The sequence below is a fragment of the Ascaphus truei genome, chromosome 2 (assembly GCF_040206685.1).
Source record: "Ascaphus truei isolate aAscTru1 chromosome 2, aAscTru1.hap1, whole genome shotgun sequence".
In the NCBI taxonomy this organism is placed as follows: Eukaryota; Metazoa; Chordata; class Amphibia; order Anura; family Ascaphidae; genus Ascaphus; species Ascaphus truei.
The window spans coordinates 33,060,414-33,085,175 of record NC_134484.1 but is presented as its reverse complement, the minus strand read 5'-3'; the positions used below and the strand labels follow the sequence as shown (position 1 = coordinate 33,085,175).

Sequence of the window (24,762 nt, the reverse complement as noted above, 5' to 3'; positions counted from 1 at the left end):
GACCAATATGCTTTCAATTAAAAATAGCTCACTTAATGGTAGACAAGTGTGACGTAGTAAAACCTGAGCTAGTATTGGTGACATGTCGGGTATGTTTAGGAAACGCACTTAAGAGCATGCATATATATTTTTCATTACTTTGTAACCCTTTTGCTGATGGCTGTGCCATTAAAAGTGTTCATAATTAGGGATGTTTTGAGCCCCATCCAGTAAAAGCTTCTGAGTTCTGTAACAAAGGTATTTTGTTACCAGCGTATCGCAGTTTGAAAACTATCTGGCCTTTTTAGTCGGGACGCAAGCAGTCAATACATACAGAGGCAACTATATGAGCTCTACAAAACTCTAACAGTTACTGGCCGTAGAGTTCCAGATATTGCAGATGCCATGGCTCACCTTAACACATCAGCATTGCACTGGTATTGTGATAAAGTGTGTGTGTGTGTGTGTGTGTGTGTGTGTGTGTGTGTGTGTGTGTGTGTGTGTGTGTGTGTGTGTGTTAATGAGATGGTGTCTCCATTTTTTAATGGTAATTTAAAGTATTGCAACCGCTTTCACACCACACTGCATGTCAATGGGAGCAATTATATCTATATGGCGCTGAAGTACACTACAGGCCCTGTGTTAGTCCATTTAGAAACTTTGGGTACATATAAGGTATAAAGAAGTGCAGAAATGTGTTCTATATACCTTTTTGTTGTACCTAAATTGTTGTATATATATTTTTTTTAATAACTTTTGTTCTGTTCATATTGGTGTTATCCAATATGAGTCCTGGTAAGTGAAGAATCAAATATAAATGTCTCCAATTAAGTATTTTGACAGGCAACTGTTACTACCAACATATACCATACCCCCTTTGATAATTTGGGAACTGTTTTTGTCTCTTGTGGGTTATTCACTAAAGCATAATATCACTTACCATGCATTAGTGGCCAATCAGTTGAATTACAGGTGGCATACAGTGAGAGGTAACGGATTTCCCATTAGGCCCGGCCCAGGGCGGCAACAATTTTGGGCAGCAAAAATGTCCGCCCCCATATACTTTTGCCATGCTATCGGACCTAATGGAAAGTCATTTTCGTTGTTGTGGCCAGCACCTTACCTGCCGCCGCCGCCTTCCTGAACTGCAGTGTCAAATGACTCCACAGACGTCACCAATGTGACGTCACAGCTTCTCATTGCCATGGCAACGTGAGGCCGTGTGGTTCAGAAGTAGGAGGGGGCGGCAAGTAAGGAGGCAGCCACAACAGTTATGCCTAGTGGCGGCGGGTTTTGAAATCTGTCGCTGGTGAGAGCTGCAGAGTTTTGGTGCATAATTCTGCTTTTTTTGTCATATAGAAAAACTCCTAGAGCACAAATATGTAATCCGTGGGGCAGAGCTAAGACCAAAACACGTAGTTGTCCAAGTATGGATCAGTTTAAAATCATCAAGTAAATCTAGAATTGATAAACGGCGAGCACACGGATTAGAGACGTGCCCGTGGTGGATTTCTTGAGGGCAGCTCTACCAACCATAAGGCTACATCGGTATGTACAATACATTCAAAATCTCCCCCAGAAAATGCTGATAAAGGTTTAACACAAAATATTATTAAAAAATTATGTTCTAGTCAAAATTGGGGTGCCGGTATCTCCGCCATGTTTAAATGTCCCGGTTAATGTGCCCGGAACATTTAAACAATGCAGAGAGATACCGATACCCCATACGGTAAGTACTTGGACAAGGTAGTGGATTCATATTATGTGTAATTCAATGATGATATTGTCACCGTTACTGCACATACAAAAGGAGATGGAGATGTCCATGTTATCGTTATTAAAAGTAATCATAAAAATCCAATCGCAGAGGAGACTATTTTCAGATGAAACTTTATACAATATGAAAAGATTTATTGCTTACGTCATGGTCGTCACTTTGCTTGACATTACGTCACATAACGTAACTATTTTTTATAATGTGTTAAACCTTTTTGTGTTAAACCTTTATTTTAAAAAAATTGGGGAGATTTGTAATGTATTGTACTTAGTGTTTGTTGTTTCTGCGTGCTGCTGTTACATTACTTCTACTTTAAGGCACTTGCTTGCAAAGGCAATTTGTTTAAAGCAACAAAATGTGAAAAATCCTATGTTTCTTATTAATAAATCAGTTCTGTCGTTTTAGATAATACTGTCTGCATTTTTTTTTTCAACGCCTAATGCCATTTTTTTTATCATTTTTCTTAATGTAGGGGTCATTCTTCAGTTGCTACAACAACCATTTAGGAAGTCCTATCCACTTCTTCTGAAACATGCTCTGACACACATCTTTATTAGCCCTGCCCTTTGGCAAAAATGTATCACAAACAGAAGTGTTGCTGTGTTCCAAACAGCAGACTGTCTATTAGGCTGAAAGCTGGAACACCAATGTGTTACACTTGGTAATAAAATGTTACATATCAGCTGTGCATTTCACAGACTGCAGCACAAAGTTAGGAGGCCTATTTCTTTAGGCACACAACCAGGATGTTTATAGATTTATAACAAAAGCACCAAACGATTGCCAGCTTGGGTAAGAATGGACAATTATACAATTCCCAGATGCTTTACATGTAAAAATAAGAAAAAAGGACAGGCGGAAAAGGGGAAACGTAGTATTGCTGCTTAAGCATCTTTTCTACAGTGTTCTTCAACCAAGTCTTCTTTGTGTTGCAGGCATTTGGACCAGCACAAACTGTGGGAATCAAACGAGTTTGCCGTTTCCTGCTTTAAAATCATAATGTACTCGATTCAGGTACGTAGAACTACAGGTGTGCAGATACTTCTTTGTTACGGATATGAGTAATTAAGTTAAGGATGGAACACAAATATGGCTGACCCAATAAGTAAAGGTGCAATCCCACTTGCCATAGACTTTCAACAAAGGTGTACTAGTATGATTTTTCAAAAGTATCTTAAAGTCCATTGATTTGAAAACCATTTTAATTTTAGTGATTGTTAATAGAGTTCAGAGAGCTGCCCCACTATATATGGTTACTACAGTATGTTCTCTCCCAAAATTACTTTGTCTATTTATTTGTCTCCTCTCCGTTTCAATTAAGTGATGTGCTTTCGAACTAGGATAAAACCTTCATTCAGGTCGGTTATGTTCTATCCCAGATAGCATGGATTTTCCAGGGGAGATTTTCCCACATACAGTAGAAACACCCAAAGAAGTGTATTTATTTATTTATAAAATGTTTTACCAGGAAGTAATGCATTGCAAGTTACCTCTCGTTTTCAAGTATGTCCTGGGCATAGATTTTAGATGACAAATAATACATGGTTACAAATACATAGTTACATAAGTAAATGGGTTATAAATTATATACAAGACATTGCATGCACAGTTAAAGATAATATATATTATAGGCGTATGTAACAGTTACATATTAGATTAAAATGTGAGACAGCCTTAGTTTTGAAAGAACTTAAACTGGTGGTGGATATGAGAGTCTCCGGTAGGTTGTTCCAGTTTTGGGATGCACGGTAAGAGGTGGAGGAGCGGCCGGATACTTTGTTGAGCCTTGGGACCATGAACAGTCTTTTGGAGTTTGATCTCAGGTGATAAGTGCTGCATTTGGTAGGGGTGAAGAGCTTGTTCGGATAGATGGTTTGCTTGCCCAGAAAGTATTTGAAGTCAAGAAAGGAAAGATTAACTTTGCGCCTAGACTCAAGTGATGATCAATCTAGTTATTTGAGCATTACGCAGTGATGTGTGTTTGCAGTTGCATTGGAGAACAAAACGGCATATTGAATTGTAGAGGATATCAAGTTTGCTAGGGTGGGTTTGGGGTGCCGAGCCGTATAGTATGTCCCCATAGTCAATAATTGTCTTAGACATCTGTTGTGCGATACACTTTCTGACCAGCAGACTTAGTGAGGATTTGTTCGTATAAAGTACAGCTTTGTTTTTGTGTGTTTGTCTCCTCATTTATTTTAACTTTGAGCATTGCACAGAATAAAATTGTTTTAATTCACTTAATATACCACCCAACTTGCATCTAAGAGACTTATTGTGCGTTATCAGCAACCAGTGTCTCTTCACGTATATATACTCCTACTGAGTGCTCTCATATAGGGGTCCTTCTTCTTGTTTGCGATTTCTGATATATCCCAGGAAATTGTGAATAATATTCCCAAAAGAGTCCATTATAGCATATAACATATGGACATGCTGCCACTTGAATAGAAATGATGATGTATTTGTGCAGTAATTGAAATCGGAGAAATGTAGTTAATGTGGAAAACGTCATGAATTGGACTTTGCATCTAAAGTAGACGCCGCGTTGAGTAGGCATCGAGTAGAACAGCGGTGCACAAACTGGGGGGGGGAAGGGAAATTTTTGTAGGGGGTTTGGTGGTTGCAGAGGCCCCGCGCTCTTCCTCAAGGCATTTAAATTAAATGCCGGGGGATCGAGTGAGACCTCTGCGTCGCTATGGCTATGCTGCGTCAAATGATGCAGCAGGGTCATGTGACGTTACGTCACATGACCCGTAGCGTCATTTGATAGAGGGAACGGAGGTAAGGGGGCGCGAGCACCGGGGGCGGCAGGTAGGGGGGGCGCAGCTGCAAAAGATTGTGCACCCCTGGAGTAGAAGTTACTTTTTTTTTTCCCCTCCTGAAACAGACGTTCCTCACCCAAAATAGGCAAAATATATTGAGTTGTTGTATTACTTTGTTCTATTTGTTGTTAAACGCGTTTTTGAAAAAACGGAAACATGCGATGTGTCATCTCAAAATAAAATCAACACAGCACAATCAAAATTCTTGGGTAGTACAGTACATTTCAACATGGCTCTTGTTCCAAATGCTTTCTGCTCAAGTAGGTCTTCTGTCTACCCCTTTTGTATCTAAAGCCCTCTCCTGCCTAAAACCTTTCTCACTTGCTGCCCCACGCCTCTGGAATGTCCTTCCCCCTCAATATCCGACTGGCACTCTCTCCATCTTTAAGACCTATCTAAAAAAAAAACACACCTCTTTAACGAAGCACATGGGTAGCTCCGCTGGCTGATGCTATGCGTCTCGGATGCTCTGACCTTGACCCCTGTAACGCGTAGCTCACCATAAACCAGACGCGACCACGAGGCTGAGGTAGGGAATTGTATAAACGCCAACCGACAGCCTCGAGGGCGCGCCTAGAGTGTAGAATGGTCTTGCAAGCCGGGTCAGGCGTATAGAAGGTAGAGTAGTCGTTATACTTGCCGGTCTGGATTGGAGAGTAGTGGATCGTTGGGGTACTTTGCCAGGGTCAGGATTGGAGAATGGAGAGTAGTCGTTGAGGATAGCCGAGGTCAGGAGTAGAGAGTTCAGATTGGTTGTACGTAAGCCGGGTCAGGAGAGGAGAGATGTGGAGTCCAGATACGAAGCAGGGGTCAGGCAGCAGCAGGAAGCAGCAAGGTACAAGGCAGGATTGCAGCAAGGCACAGCGTCACACAAGGTTATGCTCAGCGATGTGTGTCTGGGCTGAGCAGGTATATAAAAGAGCTTCCCTCCAATGGAAAGTGGGGAGGAACAAGAAGGGACGAAGGGATAGGCTGCCGGGTCACGCAGGTCTATTGTGCAGCCCAATCAGGTCTGGGGGTGGAGCTTCGTGCCGCGCGCGTCACCAACGTCGGGGGATGGCGACCCGAGTGCACGCCACTCGCGCATGCCCGTCACGTGAATGGGTACGGAGCCTGGTGGCGGGTCCAGGAGGAGCCTGTCCCGCGCGCGTTACTGATGTCAGAATGTGGCCACCCGGTGCGCACCACTCACGCACCACGATTGTCCATCTTCGGGGCGGAGACTGGGGGTGGATCCGGAGATGCAGGTTTATCGCGCGTTGACAGCGCGCAGTGGAACCGCCAAGTGATCGCAACTCCAAAGTACCAGATGTGGCAGGATGAGGAGGTGAGTTCCGGCCATCAGGATGGCGAATCCTCACATCCCCTTGCAGACGCACTTACCATTACACCCTCAAGTGTCTCTGTAAGTTCTCCCTAATTACCACTTTGATTGTAAGCTCTTCAGGGCAGGGATTCCCTTTGCTATTGTTACTTTTATACCTGAAGCGCTTATTCCCACCATGTATTAAATATTATGTGACGTGTATTACTGCTGTGAAGCAGTATGTACCTGGATGGCGCAATATACATAAAGATATACATAGATACATTATAGATGTATGTCAAAAAAAGCCCTTTATTAGGCATGTCTTGTGTTTGGCAGCTTCCAGATTTTGATACATTGGTTTGTTGGTGGAAAAATATATTTTGTGGTCATTGAAATTTTACAGATTTTACAGTATTCAGCGAACCTTGGAAGACACATCTCCAAACTTCTGCTTAGAATAATACTTCCTGTTAGTGTGATGCTGGGTTTACCGCACATAATAGAGCAATGGTATGACCATGCTTCCTGGTCCCAATGTACACAATGCAGTCTCATGTCAGCAGTTTATGCATATGAACTTAAGTTAAATTGACAAAACTTGCATAAAGCAATTATCGACTATGGGGACATAGTATACGGCTCGGCACCCCAAACCCACCTTCACAAACTTGATACCCTCTGCAATTCAATATGCCGTTTTGTTCTCCAATGCAACTACAACACACATCACTGCGAAATGCTCAAAGAACTACATTGGTCTTCACTCGAGTCTAGACGCAAAGTTCATCTCTCCTGTCTTGCCGTCAAATACTTTCTTGGCAAGCTAACCATCTATTCGAACAAGCTCCTCACCCCTCCACATGCAGCACTTATCATCTAAGCTCTGACTCCAAAAGACTGTACATGGTTCAGCAAAGTATCCAGCCGCTCCCCATTCTCTTAACGTGCACCCCAAAACTGAAACAATCAACCGGAGACTCTCACAGCCACCACCAGTCTAAGTTCTTTCCAAACTAAAGCTGTCTCACATTTGAATCTGGTCTGTAACTGTTACATACACCTATAATATATATTATCTTTAACTGTGTGTGCATTGTCTTGTGTATAATGTATACCCTGTTTACTTATGTAACTGTATTTATAACCATGTGTAACGGTTTCTCGGCCCCCACCCAATCTCACATTGGCCCCTGTGGTCTAATGGCCCCATTACATGTATGTATAGTGTGTGGTGCACCTGCTGGCTTACAGGACTCCTGAGTCTCCCGCTGGGTTGGTATGGGGATATCAGCACGACAGGCATCTGAGGTAGTGTGATCTGAGTCTTACTCACATACGATGCAGCGCCTCCACCCCATCAGGATCTGTGCGGCTGCAGGGAGAAGTGTCTGATGGGGACCTCCTTCCGGGTGCCTCCTTCTGTGTAATAACTTCACTGTCACACAGAAAGGATCTGATGAAACTGGGCATCTTTATTGCACATTCAGGCAGACTGCCCCTCATAGCGGTCGTTCTAGCCGCTCATTTCAGTGGAGTGCATCCCTCTTGGAAAGTTCCTTATCACTCAATAGAGTTGGATCACCTCTCCCCTAAGGGAGATCACCATCTGTGTCAGATCCCTGAACACAGTGTAGGGTATGCTATCAATTGAATCTGACAGCCTTAACTGCTGCAGACACTCCTTGACCTTCTCCAGACTGTTCACTCAGTCATAACTGAACCAACTAACTTTAGGCAGTTCTGTGTCTTATTTAGACTCAGAAAACAGCCACACCTCTTGTGTCACTAACAGTGGACACAGAGCATGTTACCACTCCCCTTGTATACATATGACACCTCACCAGGGTGTGAGGGCAAACCTCCATGATTGTTGCTGGCAACCCTGCATATGTACTTACCAGGTTTACTGCCAGCATGAGAAAGAATTGTATACCATTTTTATACATGGCTACACATGTATTATTTGTCATCATACTGTAACTATGCCCAGGAAATACTTGAAAACGAGAGGTAACTCTAAGGGCTGTTCTATACAGCATGCGGCCGTGCGGGCGCACGTTCCTATGCGAACGCGTGTGCACGTGCCGCATGCTTTTCATGTATATAGAGCCGGGAGCTGCAGGTTAGTGTGTGTGTGTGTGTGTGTGTGTGTGTGTGTGTGTGTGTGTGTGTGTGTGTGTGTGTGTGTGTGTGTGTGTGTGTGTGTGTGTGTGTGTGTGTGTGTATGTGTATGCATGGGTTGTGTGAGTGAAAGTAAGTCCTAGATAGATAGATAGTCCTAGATAAACTTTTTTTTTTTCCTTTAAAAAAAATCTAATAAGTATTTTTTGGTTTTGTTTTACAATCCTTGACACACACACACACACACACACACACACACACACACACACACACACACACACACACACACACATCCACATCCATACAAACACGCATCCACGCATACATTTGAGCGCAGGCAGCAGCGCGAAAAAATGAATTTCTTCATCTTCGCCGCTGTCTGTCGGCTCCCCTCTCCCTGCCGTGCGCGCGCAGCCCTTCTATAGACGTCAGCCAACTAAAAATCCGCGCGCACAGCGTAGCACGCGCCCGGCACTATAGAACGTGCCTTAATGTATTGCTTTATGGTAAAACATTGTGGTTATGAACAGGGATTATCCACCTCAGTGCCTTCAATTAAATGTTACTTTTTACATGGGGGTCTTTTAAGTAATTTAGATTTGGTTATAGATAAATATTTGATGTGAAGCTTCACATCCTCAGAGATCCCCCCTCCTAATGTCTGAGCGTGCCCTTAGTAATATGTTATACAGTAAGCCTTGGTTGTATCTGTTAGAACTATCTATATGTTTCATTCTGTATGTTGTATACATTGTTTTCCCCATATAACCCTTATTATAATGAAGATATGTTCAGAACAGATAGTTTTCCTCCTTTTCTCATTCAAATACCTTTTTCACTTAAAATGCCTCTTAACTACTGTATAACTAACGAATGAAACCCATTTTTGCACCACCTCTGCTTCTTTTGACGTTTTTTTCATGACATTCTTTAAACCTTAATATGTTTTGTACATATTTTTGTTATGTCCGGGTTTTACCAATTGTTTCCATATAAAATGTCTTCCCCTGCTTTTTCCCTCACATCCTCTACTTTCGCAGCAAGAAAATTATATTTCTGTTCCATCTTCCTTTGTTCCCCTAAGAGCATTTTCTTTGCCTTTAACTAGGAACCTCTTTCCTTTGGCATGTGTGGTTCATTATCTTGTTGGAAGACAAATGATTTACTCAGTGCAACCTCAAAGCAAATGTTGAAGTCCTTATTAAGTCACTTCATGTAAAGGTGAAGTTTTTAACAGACAAAAGCAGCGTATGAGTCATAAGCAAGTAAAACGATCTCGCATCGAGCAAGGAAATGTTGTCAATAATTGATTTGAAAGGTCTAATAAGCAGAGAAACGAGATTCTAAGAACATTTTTAACCATGATTCTCTAAAACGGGTGCGCAAACTAGGGGGGGCAAGATTTTCCAGGGGGCAGGGCGGCGCAGCGGTTGCAGAGGCCCCACACTCTTCCCCAAGGCACTTAAATTAAATGCCAGGGGATCGTGTGAGGCCGCTGCAACTTCACTTACCTTGTCTACGGCGACGCGTTGCCATGGCAATGTGACGTAACATGATCCCCGCGGCGTCATTTGATGCCGGAGACATGGTAATGAGGTGGGCGCGAGCAGGGAGGGGAGTGCAGACGGGGGGGCGCAGGGGGAAAGTCCCCCGTTCAATACAACTGAATAGGTCTAGATAGCATACTGTAGATTAAAAGAACATTTATTCTTAGAGATTGCGTCATGCAACACCACACACACACACACACACACACACACACACACACACACACACACACACGAAAAAGAAAGTACACCCTCTTTGAATTCCATGGTTTTACATATCAGGACATAATAGCAATCATCTGTTCCTTAGCAGGTCTTAAAATTAGGTAAATACAACCTTAGGTGAACACACATGACATATTACACAGTGTCATGATTTATTTAACAAAAATAAAGCCAGGTATACCTTATGATTCAATTGCTGGTAGAACCACCTTTAGCAGCAATAACTTGAAGTAATCGTTTTCTGTATAACTTCATCAGTCTCTCACATAGTTGTTGAGGAATTTTGGCCCACTCTTCTTTACAACGTTGCTTCAGTTCATTGAAGTTTGTGGGCATTTGTTTATGCACAGCTCACTTAAGGTCCAGCCACAGCATTTCAATCGGGTTGAGGTCTGGACTTTGACTGGGCCATTGCAACACCTTGATTCTTTTTCTTTTTCAGCCGTTCTGTTGTAGATTTGCTGGTGTGCTTTGGATCATTGTCCTGTTGCATGACCCAATTTCGGCCAAGCTTTAACTGTCGGACAGATGGCCTCACATTTGATTCTAGAATACTTTGGTATACAGAGGAGTTCATGGTCGACTCAATGACTGCAAGGTTCCCAGGTCCTGTGGCTGCAAAACAAGCCCAAATTATCAACCCTCCACCATGTGCTTGACAGTTGGTATGAGGTGTTTGTGCTGATATTCCGTGTTTTGTTTTCGCCAAACGTGGTTCTGTGCATTATGGCCAAACATCTCCACTTTAGTCTCGTCTGTCCAAAGCACATTGTTCCATAAGTTTTGTGGTTTGTTCAGATGCAACTTTGCAAACCTAAGCCGTGCTGCCATGTTCTTTTTAGAGAGAAGAGGCTTTCTCCTGGCAACCCTTCCAAACAAACCATACTTGTCTTTGTCTTTTTCTAATTGTACTGTCATGAACTTTAACATTTAACATGCTAACTGAGGCCTGTAGAGTCTGAGATGTAACTCTTGGGTATTTTGCAATTTCTCTGAGCATTGCACGGTCTGACCTTGGGGTGAATTTGTTAGGACGACCACTCCTGGGAAGATTGGCAACTGCCTTGAATGTTTTCCACTTTTGAATAATCTTCCTCACTGTAGAATGATGGACTTTAAATTGTTTGGAAATGTCCTTATAACCCTTCCCAGATTGATGGGCAGCAACAATTGCTTCTCTAAGATCATTGCTGATGTCTTTCCTTCTTGGCATTGTGTTGACACACACCTGAAATGCTCCAGACCAGCAAACTGCTAAAACTTTGGCTTTTATAGAGGTGGTCACACTTGCTGATGATCAATTAATCAAGGGCATTTGATTAGCAGCACCTGTCTGCTACGTAACATCTTAATTCCTATGGAAGCAGTAAGGGTGTACTTAGATTTCCACACATGGCTTCTCCATTTTGGCTTTCTTTTTGTTAAATCATGACATGGTGTAATATGTCATGTGCTGTTGTTCATCTGAGGTTGTATTTACCTAATTTTTAGACCTTCTAAGGAACAGATGATTGTTATGTCCTGATATGTAAAACCATAGAATTCAAAGAGGGGGTAATTTCTTTTTCACACAACTGTATTTGTCTTGAAAAAAGGGTCATTTAGTTTAACCCTTTGGCCAAAGCATTATAAGCTGCAAGCCACTTCAAGGCATGACCAGCCAAAGGGCTAAACTAAATGACCAGCATAGTCCGACAATAGGAAATGAAATCACTGCCCCAGAGAGTTCACAACCAAAGTGGTCTATTGGGTGATATACAGAGACAGCAGGTGAGGGAATTAGCACAGTAGATGGCAGTGTTTGGACACACTGGTTGGTAGGAGTCACTGTGGGTGTGGGGCAGTAGCCATTAGTCCAGGCTATTGGGATGCTTCATTAAAGAGGTGCGTTTTAAGGTTGGTCGGTATTAAATTAGATGGATTAACACCATTAGCAGGGAGGAGGCAGGGAGGTGTGGGCTAAAGCAGGTGTACATTATATGGCTAGGGTCAGGATTTGCAGCGATATCCCCAGCAGTAAGGAGGAATAGAGCAAGAGAGAAGGTGAGAAGAGGATTTGTGGGAGTGCTTGTTATTGAGGGGTAAATAAGTTGTTGGGGAAGGGGTGTACATAGTGGTGCAGTGTATAGGCACCAACATAGGTGTAGGGAAGAAATGTGGATAGAAGGAGTGGAGAAGTTGGAGAGAATAAAAAAGCTTACAAAGGAGTGAGGATACAGCAGGAAAAGCAATAGGAAGGGCATAGTGAGATGCAAGGAGAGAAAGGTTGGAAAGTTCCCAGATATTGGAGGATATGACGAGTAGGAATTGAAATAGCAGGTGTATTAATCAGGCCTGGGAGGGCAGTGTAGTACTGAAGATAACACAGCCGTTTTGAAAGTTTATATGTCAATTTAGTAAAAATTCTCAGAACAGATTGTAATTGTTTTTGGTTCTATACATTTTCATAATCGAAATACTACATAAACTTAAAAATGCTTGAGTACTTTTTGGGGTTATTTAATATATACTGTAATAACTTTATTAACTTTGCTAATTATTACTGTAGAAAAAGATGCAACATGAAATCAAAGGTCTTCCTGGGCTGAAGTGTTAAGTAGATTTCAATGGACACCATTTTAATAGGTGCAAAAAAAAATATTAAAGTATTTTTCTATATCTGTCAAAAACAATTATTTTTTTCCCCCACAACAAGATATGTTGCACATTTAGTCAAAGGGTAAGAAAGGAACCATAAAGGCAGCTGGCTAGTTTATTTTCAAAGAAAATGCTTTGCCACTCTTTTCTACAGCAGTGCACACTTGTAGGTATGACAACGTTGTGAAACTTCTTAGGGGGTTATAAAAGATAAAGGGCCAGTTACTGGGAAAGGTGCAGGGAGAGCCTGAGCCAGTTCTGGGTCTCAGGTGCACAGTAGCTGCTGCTGCAGAGCTAGTTTTGCTCCAAAAGTACATAATTTATTCCTTTTAGTAGACTGTTTGCCCTAGTCAGTATATCAGGGCTGAGGCTGAGCGCTCGGGTAGATTGCAGGATAAGTGTGTAGCTGCACAACATGTCCCTGCTATATTGCCTGTTTGTACGCTGACCTGCTGTGAGCCCAAGGACCTATCGTTTTAAGACTTGTAATATTATCACAGTAACCAAATGCTTGCGGTGTTTTTCACATTCTTGACATAATCTCTTTTGTGATATGAGTGCTTCAAAAACGGCTGCATATGCTGGGTGATTGTTTGTCCAGCATTTTTCCTTTTTGTTAGGATAAATATGGGTGCATAATTGATTAAAGCGGCTATGGGAATAAACAATAATTCCCAGATAACATTCAAATGAAGCAGACCCAAAGAAAATAGGAAAAGGCTAATTTTTACACAAGAAGTAAATAAGTGTAAATTTTAGATCAATAATGTATCCCACACTTAAAAAAGAACAAATCTAGACGAATAACCCTTATTTATCTAGTTGTGATCTCTTTGGGCTTCGGGAGGGTCCCTGAGGTTTCTGTGCACCATTTACCTTTGATCTTACGCTCCACTTATTTCCCATTTGTTTTATTATAACGTGTAAATTGCACTTCAGAGTGAATTGAATCTTTGTAATAAAACCAAATGCATTGGATCTGAGCATGGCTTCAATTTAGGGGAAGAGAGAATGTTGAAAATAAAGAGTTCATGGAGATTTACAATATAAAGAAGCCAAAAATAATAAAAAAATACCATCAAGTGTACTTGGGATTCCACATAAACGGTTAGGTAGATGCCTTAATCAAACATTTAGGTAAAGCTATAATGATACCATGGGAGGATGGCCCATCCTATAGAGATCGAATAAAAATGTTGTTGGAAAGTGTACATCCAGTATTTAAGGGCGGGTATTCAGACCTTCAGTAGCAGCCGCATTTATTGCAAGAAAAGTAATCGTTACAGTAGTTGGAGTAGAACATGATCTTTTGTTAGTCTTTCGTAGTCAAACCAATACGATCTTGTCCAGATATTTGCAGTGTTACTAATGACTGTGATCTTCTGAAATATATCATTCATAATACCTTCAGTTTACTACAAGTTACAGTATAACCTGGAATCGATGTTGGGTAGTGTAACCAATAGTAGACCCTTTCTTTCAATTCCATTTGGCAATCCTCCCTAATTGCAATAGAACGGGATAAGCTAACTGAACTAATTTTAGGTGTGAAAAGGAGTTTTATAAATGCAAACTTCCGTATTCAACGTGGTTAGAAGCACGATAACACGCACTGAACACCTTTAATCATGTTGACTTCATGGGTTGCTAAATCATTCTTAATTCTACGTTAGCCTAATTCTTACCATACGGAATAAGGAACGAAGACGCAGCCTTCTCCAGTAGTTCTACCAGAGTTTTAGCAGTCTCTCTCGCCTGGAAGAGACTCCATCCTTCTCCCCGTTTTTGATTGCTCTCATGTAGGGTCTCATTGCAGGAATGGCATAAATCTGGTGCTTTTGTGAGAGTGACCCTAGGCCTACAGCATGTAGGTATTGGCTTTTGTGCAGCACAAGTGCTTTAAATAATATATACAGTATATGGGGGCTGCTCGCATGACTGCTTTAAGTAAAGCAAATCTAAAGCTGAACATTTCCACTTCAGTATCTGCACGATCGCAGTTTAATTAGTAACCCACTAGGTTTATACATTTATGAGCACCAGAGAGATACATTTCGAAGCATTTTTTAAAATGTACCTGTCCGACTTATCTGCCCATTCGCCTTATTAGAAAATAATTTCTCGCCAAGAAATTTTCACTGGTTTATTTTTGGCTCGCTAAGTGATTACATTGTTTAAAGCAACAGCTTGCTTACTGCGGGTTATTTTACCTACAAGAGAACGTAAAATAAATCTTCAGTGTGATTCTTCTAAACCATGCTAGGCTTTCTGTAGAAAGTTACTGCAAATAAAAATACTACAGTACATGTCTTGGACAGGTCCACAAACCTGCCTTTCCCAATTATCCCAGTGAGCTCAGTGGCAATGTAAGAGGACATGTGCAGAGGTACGCAATGGAGACTGTTTTAAGGTGAAATTAAAATAAGGCTTTATTGCGCCTGTCCCTTTAAACACAGCAAACATGTGAAAATCCACAAACAAAATCTGCACCACTTTGGAGTATATTTACACTTGCAGTCCAGCCCTCTTAACTGCGTGTTTAGCCCAGCGATTCACCAGCCCAAATCATAGAGACATCATTATATAAATATATAGAGATATAGATAACAGTCTTATATGAAAAGTCTTATCTGTCTCTTGTAGTTGTAGGGGGGAGGCTTCTCTGTTCTCCTGGTGTCCACACCCTTGTGTGATAAGTCAATGTCAGGATCCAGGTTTAGAATCTTGTCCCCTTTGTCTTGTTGTCAGCTTGCAGCTCAAGGCATTTGTTCGTGTGCAGTGTTTCCTTGGTCAGCCCCACGTCCCGTGTGAGACTAAGGAATTCCTTGGTCTTTCTGCTTCCTGGGTCAGCTCAACTCAGTGTGAGCTCAGGAAGAATCTCTTTCCTGTCTCAGGAGGAACCTTTTCTCTCACAAACCTCCAATCAGCCAGGTGCTGGTCAATTAGCCAGCACACTGCTGGATTAGAGGCAAGTTTTCTGAACAGGGATAAGTCCCCTGTTACAATCGGACTCTGCTTCTCATCCACTTTAACATGGACCCCTGTAAGCTTATGCCTGCCGTATTACACCGCTGTTTCAGCACAGCCTGGGTTAAAGATGGGCATAACCAGTAAACCTACAAGGTTAGTATTATTACAGTATACTTTGCTTTCTGGGAAGTAATCTAATGCATGTATGTTTACCTCTACCTCTACATGGAAAAAAAATGAATTAATGGCTTCAGATGCAATTGCAGTCTCCTATGTAACAATTATTTTTCAGACTATTATGGATAGCTGGAAATGATGTCAGACCAGCCGAGTGGTTAGAGAATAGTAGTTTTATTCCCATTTACTATACTTTGTGAGGAACTTCCAAGGTTTTTTTTTTTTTTTTAATGCTTGTGTTGCCCGTGATCATCATTGGCTGAAAACATCACCAATATGCTATCTACGTCATAATACATCATCTTAAATGAAGGGATTGTAATATATTTATTTTCTTACATTGTCTGCAGGCTCAGTACTCTCATCATGTGATCCAGCAGATCCTTGGTCATCTAGATGCTCACAAGAAAGACTCACCGCGTATACGGGCTGGAATTGTTCAAGTCCTTTTGGAAGCAGTAGCTATTGCTGCTAAAGGATCTATTGGTAAAGCGAATTCTGTTTCCATTTTATTTATTTTACAACAATCAATAGGTACATATTTTATGTATGTATTTGTCCAGATATGTACATCCCAAAATAGGCAAAACCAGTGGACTTGTGCAACAAAAAAAGAACACTTCTTAATATTTGAAGTTTAGGCCCCCACACTGGCCTTTGTCAAGAACAATTGTTCTAAAATTTGTTCTTGATAAAGCCTTGTTTGGGAGCTTAAACATTGAATATTTAGAAATATTCACCCTTTGCACAAGTCCGCTGTCTGTCCATATTTTAGGAGGTATTTTTCCCAGTATTATGATTATCAGCATTTTTGTTATGAAGCACCCATGGCAGAGTTAACAGATTTCTATATCCAACTATTGCACTGTATGTACAGATGTAGCCACACTTGCTAAGCATGGGCAAGCATTAAGAAGTTTATTGCTTCACCAGGTTTGTCGCAGCTTTGTAAAAGCATGTTTTCTTTGTTTTAAAAGTTAAACAATGTGTTGCACTCAGGAACTTGGACTATGTACATCATTTGCAAAGCTGTACAGAATACATATTTAAAACGCTACAAAACATGCTTCGTATAAATAAATAATATGAAGAACATTCTATGCAGTCTTGAAAGGGAGGGCACATGGCTTTGCCAATATGCAAATAATTTACAAAGACCTTTTTTTTTTTTTTTTGCAAATGGAAGTTTCATAAACTTGTGCAGCAATTTTTTTGCTTTGTGTTAAGGAGCCCTATGTGAAATTCAGAGGACCCCAAACCTTTCCAACAGCATGGCTGAGATCAGATGTATTGTAAATTCTTCTGTATTTGGTACAATTTTAAAATGACCTTAAAATTACAGGGAACCCTTTAGTGATGTCCGGGAAACACAAGTGTTCCTAGGAACCCTGGTTGAAAAACACTGTTCTATAGAAATGATGTATCACAAGTGTTACAGGCATCTATGCAGCAAGATCATTTAGTAAGATTTTCATCTTCCTGTGGTCTAGACCAGGGTTCTGCAAACTAGGGGGGGGGGGACGTGACAGTTACAGATGCCCTGTACTCTACCCCAAGGCATTTAAATTAAATGACGAGGGAATCACGTGAGGCCTCTGCAACTTCCCTTGTCTTCGACGGCGTCATTTGACGCCGAAGACAAGGTATGGAGGGGCGCGAGCAGGGGGGGCAGAGCAGACTGGGGGCGCAGGGAGAAAAGTTTGCGCACCCCTGGTCTAGACGGTCAAAAAAGTATGTTGAATTGCATTGATGATACCTGCACATTTCTGCACTATAAGGGATTTTTCCTTCTTTAGCATTCATTATATTAATATGGTTTTGTAAATAGAAATAAAAAATAGTACAATGTTATTAAAAAAAAGTGCAAGAACAGAACGTTAACTGTATTATATGCACTGGGGACAGGACTTAGACATGGAATAGGCAGAATCATTGATCCGCTTAACTTAGAATTCCACAGTCATCTGAGCTGTGGCATTTCATATTTGCTTTTCCATTTGAGACATTGATTTGTAATAAGCTGTGTGATTAGCCTTAGAGCTGTTTAGAAAGGTGTCTCATTTATAAATTCCCTGAACAGGAGTTGGAAACGGCCTTGGTTATCCGTACTCTCTCCTCACTGTGTATGGAGAGGAGAATGTATGGGAGCTCCTAACACTAAAGCTAAACAACCGATGTGGGTCTGACAAATTGCAGTCTACATTCGTACATTTTGGTGCCACAGTCCTTGCTAAACCGATTACCTCCATAATAAAATCTATCTTGTCTTGTGCACAAATCCCTAAGGTCTGGAACACTGCCAGTTATCCCTGTTTTCAAAAGTGGTGACAAACATTGTCTTCAGCTACAGACACATCTCTATTTTACCTTTTAAAATGTGTGCATTAACCAACTAAGCAACTTTCTAAGTAGTCACATTTTCTTAGTCCATTACAATCTGGCTTTCGACCACATTACTCCACAGTAACAACCCTCACCAAAATTAATAAACCTCTTTCCTAAATTTAGTGTTGACCACACTATTATGTGCAAGCTCCAGTACTCTTGTATTGGACCACATACTCTAAACTAGTTTCCCTATTATTTATCAGGAAGATCCCAACATGTGTCTATCTCAGGCTCCAACTCTAACCACTTGGATATTATTACCTGTGCCCCCTCCCCGCTATGGTCTGTGGCCTTTACTTTTTCTGTATTTATAAATGACCTGCCCACACTTTGTAATACAATGTATTGGCACAAGTATGCTGATGATACTTAAGTAATAATCCCCTCAGAACAGGGCATTACTGGCCAATAATGCCCTGGCTGGAAGAGTTGAAGGCCCGAGGCGAAGCCGAGGGACTTTAACCAGGCCAGGGCATTATTGGCCAGTAATGCCCTGTTCTGAGGGGATTATTACTATTATAGGCTAAATGTAGACTTTTTTCATAAATAATAGACACTTTTGTATAGTTAAATAGATTTTTTTATTAACATAAAATGGTAAATACATGAAACCACCTCTATATACGCTTACACTGCAGATATCTATATCACACACTGCCGCCCCTCTGTGTACACACACACACACAGCAGCTCAACACACACAAACTGCTGCTACACACAACAGCACACCACACACAACACAGCACCGCTACACACACACACACACACACACACTGGAGCTCTACACTCACAACACAGCACCTCCTCTTCACTCACAACACAGCAGCTCTACACACACGCTACACCCATAAACACTGCTGCTGACATACACACACATACACACACACACACACACACACACACACACACTGGAGCGCTATACACACACACATCAGCTCTACACATACACAAACTGCTGCTACACATACAACAGCACAACACAACACACACACACACACACACACACACACACACACACACACACACACACACACACACACACACTGCAGCCACAATACAATATGCAGCCACTTACTAAACTTTGCACTCCCCCCCACCTCTACACACAACACAGCAAAGCACAGCACCTCTACACTCACACCCCACACACACAACACTGCACCTCTATACTCAGCACCTCTACACACACACACACACACACAGACACACACACACACGCACACTGCTGCTACACACACATGCTACACCCATAAACACTGCTACTGACACACACACACTGGAGCTCTATATACACACACACACAGCATCTCTACAGAGATATACCACAGCGCACACACACTGCTACTGACACACTCACATACAAACTGCAGCCACAAAGAAACTGCAGACAGCCACTTACTTATTTGCTTTGCAGACTCCCTCCCTCCCCCCCTCTCCCCCTCTCCCCCTCTCCTCCTCCCCCCCTCTTCCCCCTCCCCCCCCTCCCCCCATCCCCCCCTCTCCCCCTCCCCCCCTTTCCCCCTCTCCCCCTCCCCTCTCCCCCTCCTCCCCCTCCCCCCCTCTCCCCCTCCCCTCTCCCCCTCCTCCCCCTCCCCCCCTCTCCCCCTCCTCCCTCCCCCCCTCTCCCCCTCCTCTCCCTCTTTCCCTCTCTCCCCCTCTCCCTCCTCTCTCCCCCTCTCCCCCCTCTCCCTCCTCTCTCCCCCTCTCCTCTGCCCCTCCCCCCCCCAATTCAACTGAATCTGCTCAGAAAATCTGTCAGCTCGGGACGGGGAGGAGTCACCCCGTGGCTGATACGTCCTGACCAATCCCCTGCCCTGTCTCAGAGCTGTTACTTCAATCAGACGAATCCCCTGACCTGGCTCAGCTGTTCTGAAAGCTGATTGGCTGGAAATAAACACATTGAAAACTACACATTCTGCTGCTTAAATTCCGGGCATTACTGATTGGATAATGCCCGGAATTGTAACCAATCAGAGCAGGGTTTTCAATAATGCCCTGAATTTTACTGCTTTAGCCTATAATATCCTATGTTCACACAGTTCCACAGTACTTCAATCTGATTTTTCAAATGGCAAAAACTGGATCTCTCTCATAACGAGAAGTTTTTAAACACTGATAAAACAGTAACTATTATACTTGTGACTAAGGCTAAACGTTTAAAGATGCGGACCAAGCAATATCCTACATGTGTGGGTGTTTTTTTTAATAAATCCGTTTTGTATTATGAGAAAATACTTGTAGCATTTAAAAAAAAAAAAAAAACTACGAGATTTTTCATGTTATGTAACAAGCATTTTTGTTTCTATAGCAACCATTTACAAAGTCATATCCCCTTCCTCTTCTGAAACTAGCTATGGCACACCCCTCTTAGAGCCCTGCCCTCTCTCTAGCAGTGCACCAATTGCATCTAGTGACTGGTCACATGATCTTGCCCACAGAATTCTGCATCTTTGGTCCTCTTCTACTGCACTGACAGCAGTGTGAACCCCCGAACCGAATCTGCGCTGATCAGTCACAGGAGAACGCATTGATTGGCAACTTGGCTAATTACTTATCACTGTGTGGATTGTATTGATGCACATTTTAAAGGGTAAAAAAAAAAAATTTAAATAAAAAGGCAGCTTTTACTGCTGCTTTAAAGCTTCCCACGACAGAGCTGCTGATCAGAACCAGCTTTAACACTAATCTTGCCTTAGGCCGCGTTTATAGTGGGTGCGTGCGATGGAGCGCATGGCGTTGCGTGCCTGTCGCTCGAGCGATTTGTGCTCATAGGATTTGCGCAAAGGGGAAACATGGCGTGGTTGTGACGTCCCCAGGTCGGTTCGCCGGATTTTGGCTGAACCACTCACGTGACGCAGCCGTTACACGGCCTTCGCACGAAAAGTCATAATTATTTGTCTTTTCAAAAATCTGCCGCTCGAGCGGTCACGCGTTCTACTGTATGAGCGGCCTCATAGAGCGGAGGTCTGTTGTTCGCGCAAGCGCGCTGTCTCACCCACTATAAACATGGCCTTAGTTACTACATTTAAATGTTTGGGTATTTGCACATTTGGTTTTCTTATTGACAATGTGACATCCAAAATCTATTCCAAACTGGGTGTACTTTATAGAAATAAATCCTGCCTGAGCCCATTAGTCAGAAAGTGCATTACACAGCACATGCTAATGACCATTGACTATGGAGATATAGTGTATGGCGGGGGTGCGCAAAGTGATGGGCGCGGGGTTTACAGAAGCCCCGCACGCCTCCCGAAGGCATTTAAATTAATGCCGGGGGAGCTGCAAGGCCTCTGTAAACTTCCCCTTATGGTGATGCGTCTCCATGGCAACGCGACGTTGGAACCAAGGTAAGCAGGGGAGGGGGGCGCGAGGAGAGGGGGACAGAGGGCAGGGGGCACAGGGAAAAAAGATTGCGCTCCCCTGGTGTATGGTACAGCACCCAAAATTCACATTGACAAACGTGACACTATTTATAACTCAATATGCCGTATTGTTGGTACATAAAGAAACCTTTCTACTATCCAAGGAGTGCCCGCTGCCTTTCTAGTTTGCTACCTCTCGCTTCCACAGATGACGTCCAGTTTTGTCACTACTTTATATACTTTATATACCAAAGAAAAGTGAAAGTCCGCTGCGCCGGAGACAGTGTTGTCGTGCTGCTGGGGGTCCATGCTTCTAGATCAGGACTCCCTGCAGTATTAATCATCCGGCGCAGGGACCACGGCGGTCACGTGACTGCCGCTTGCCTAGTGCAGAAATCAGCAAGTCTGGCTACATCAACGCCAAACATGTTGAGGTATTTATTTGTTCTGGAACTACCTTGCCAGAATTATAAATCTCTGAATTGAAAGTGCTTATTTTCTTGTAGTTAGCACCTACTTGTATCTTCCTTTCAACCACATGCACAGATGACCAGGGAGCCCCTGGCCACAACCACCCCAACTTTTACCTTTTTCACCCCAAATTGCCCTATGCTGCCTAGGAGGTGACATTCAAAGGTCGTTTTGTAGCACATTTTTTTTTTTTTTAATAATTTTTCTCTTGCACATTACTTGAAGGCAGAAAGTTGTATCACTTATAATGTGGAAGATTATTTCACTGAGATTGAAGAGAAAAGGTGATTCGCATTTGGAAACTTCCCATTTTAATCAGTGCATCATGTGACTCCTTTTGACACTCCCCAAATTTCAAACTAACACTGCAAGATTTGGAGCAAAAAACTTGGTGTGTTGACACAGGCGCATGATGAAAATCACACTTTTTGAAACCATTTTTGCTCTAAAAGCGCCTTCTACCATTTAACTAAACGAGAGCTAATTACTAAGGCAGGGCGGAGGTAATTATGTCACACTATGTACCTATTATATTGCATAGCAACTTATAGTAGGACCAGTTCGTAGAACTCATTACAAAAACACATTGTGTGCAGGTGACCACTCTTTAGAGGTAATTATTTGATTACCAAAGTAGCTGCTCTGATACGTGAGGTATGAACCCTGTCTCAAGGATGTATATGCTACCCGCTGTGTCAATCTATATTTGTCATTGTTTTCATTTTCACACCATTGCTTATACTTGAGGTCATGTTTGTATGAAGACTTAATAATTTGTTCTGAATGTGTTTATACATACAGTATGTTTTCTTCCCTCAGGCCCTACAGTTTTGGAGGTGTTTAATACGCTTTTAAAGCACTTGACACTCAGTGTTGACTTTGAGCTGGGTGATAGGAGGAGTTCTATGGACAGTGCTGTCTTTAGCTCCATCACTAAAGAGAGTGATGAAAGGATTGTCCAAAATGCTATAATTCAGACTATCGGTGAGTAACATTGTCAATGTTTTTTTTTTTTTTTTTTTTAATTAAATACTGTATCTTTTGTTGATGTTGGTTGTTAAATCCATACGTAAACCATGCAATCTAGTGCACACTATGAACATGTCTCTCTCTTTTTTTTTTTTTGCATGGTAATACTTGATCCTTAATATTTCCTTTTGGTACACAACTAAGGGCCAATTTGTTTTGTAGCCAATTACCAGCATAGAAAAAATAAATCCTGCTACATCATTATCTTTATTACTTGTGGAGCCAATTTATTCTGCCAGCAATCAAAATATAAACAAACATAGCTAATTATGAAGCATAAAAACTAGATTTTAATTTAATACAGATAAATGAGATACTTGGCAGTTGTAAATATTTCCATTTCGCTCAATGGAAATAATGTGTATTACTGAATAAGTGTATTATTACATAAGTGGCACATTGCACTAACATTTACCTAAACCAGGGGCGCATAAACTTTTTATGCTGCACCCCCCTGCTCTGCCGTTCGCCCCCCTTCCTCACCTTGCAGGGTCGTGTCACATCACGTGACCCACCACGTAAGTTGACGCCACGTTACCGTGGCACCCGTGACGTCACATGGTCATTTGACGCCGCGTCGCCATGGTTACGCATCCAGAAGCCGGCTGAACCTCGATAAGTAGCAGTTGCCGAGGCTTCGCGCAGTCCCCCGGCATTTCATTTAAATGCCTTGGAGAAAAGCGCCGAACCTCTGCAACTGCCCGTGCCCCTCCACCCCCCCCCCCAGACCAATCTCCTGCTCCCCCCAGTTTGCACACCACTGACCGAAGATGCAGAAAGACCATGATCCTAAACATACAAGCAAATCTACAAAAAATGGTGGTATAAGAAGAAATTCCATGTTTTTGAATGGCCTAATCAAAGTCCGGACCTAAACCCCATCGCCATGTTGTGGCAAGACCTGAAGCGAGCTGTCCATGCAAGGAAACCCTCAAATTTCACGGAGTTGAAACTAGAATGGGCCAAAACTCCTCAAAATGTATGTGAGAGACTGACCAGCAGTTACAGGAAATGCTTAGTTGAAATAATCGCTGTTCAAGGGGTACTGAATCTAAAGGTGCACATACTTTTTCACACATGGATATTTAATGTTGATTCATTTGTGGATAAATAAATGTTTAAAAAGTATCATGTTTTTGTATCATGTTTGATCAGGTTATCTTAATCTATTATTAGGACTTAGATTAAGATCTAATAATATTTTAGTTTTGAAATATGTAAAATGTGAAAATCCTCAGGGGTTCACAAACTTTTTCGCCAATGTACATGTATATGTACAGTATATATACTGTGTGTGTGTGTGTGTGTGTGTGTGTGTGTGTGTGTGTATGATGTGTGTATATATATATACAGCCTATAGGGAACCATGTGAAAAATGGTTTTTGAAGCAAAAAGTGGCAGTGTGCTCATTTGCATGTCATTTCCCAGAATCCCTTGCTGCAGTGGAAGTGCTGTGTGCTGGGTGATAATGGTGGAAGGCGGGGTTGCAGACCTGCCTAAGACATGCAGATGAGCATACAGTTATATTTACATTTGTGTGTATGCATGTGTATATATATCTATGTATGTATGTATGTATATATACACATGTATGTATATACAGTATGTATATGCATATATATATATATATATTGGTACTTTTTGTTGCCTTTTTTCGCGAGCCGTTCATTTTCCTTTGAATGTGCTTGGCTAATTGGTATAATTTCTGGGAAAAAGAGAGAATGGAAAGTGTTTGGATAGCAGAAATATTTCTGTGAGAAACATGTTATCCACTAATGAGTACAGCTGAGCAGATGACCGCGACGCAGTTATTGTCTTAAGTTCTATTACAGACTTTCCCAGTGTTTGCAGTAACGATGGTATTTTTAGTGCCTCTTTTTCCTTGAATCAGAAGAATTTGTTATCACTAAATAGACTGATTTTGTTATATGCAAGTTCTCTTTTC

At 42.0% G+C, this 24,762-nt stretch overlaps 1 protein-coding gene across 8 annotated transcripts in view; it reads left to right on the top strand.

The window, feature by feature from the left end:
- EFR3A (EFR3 homolog A) overlaps nucleotides 1-24,762 on the top strand; it is a 226,565-nt gene that overhangs the window by 132,845 nt on the left and 68,958 nt on the right. For all 8 annotated transcript variants that reach the window (XM_075581953.1, XM_075581960.1, XM_075581966.1 and 5 more), the window contains 3 exons: nucleotides 2,692-2,770; nucleotides 15,918-16,053; nucleotides 22,608-22,772. In XM_075581953.1, coding sequence (XP_075438068.1) covers nucleotides 2,692-2,770; nucleotides 15,918-16,053; nucleotides 22,608-22,772 — 380 coding nt within the window. The remainder of the gene's footprint in view (nucleotides 1-2,691; nucleotides 2,771-15,917; nucleotides 16,054-22,607; nucleotides 22,773-24,762) is intronic.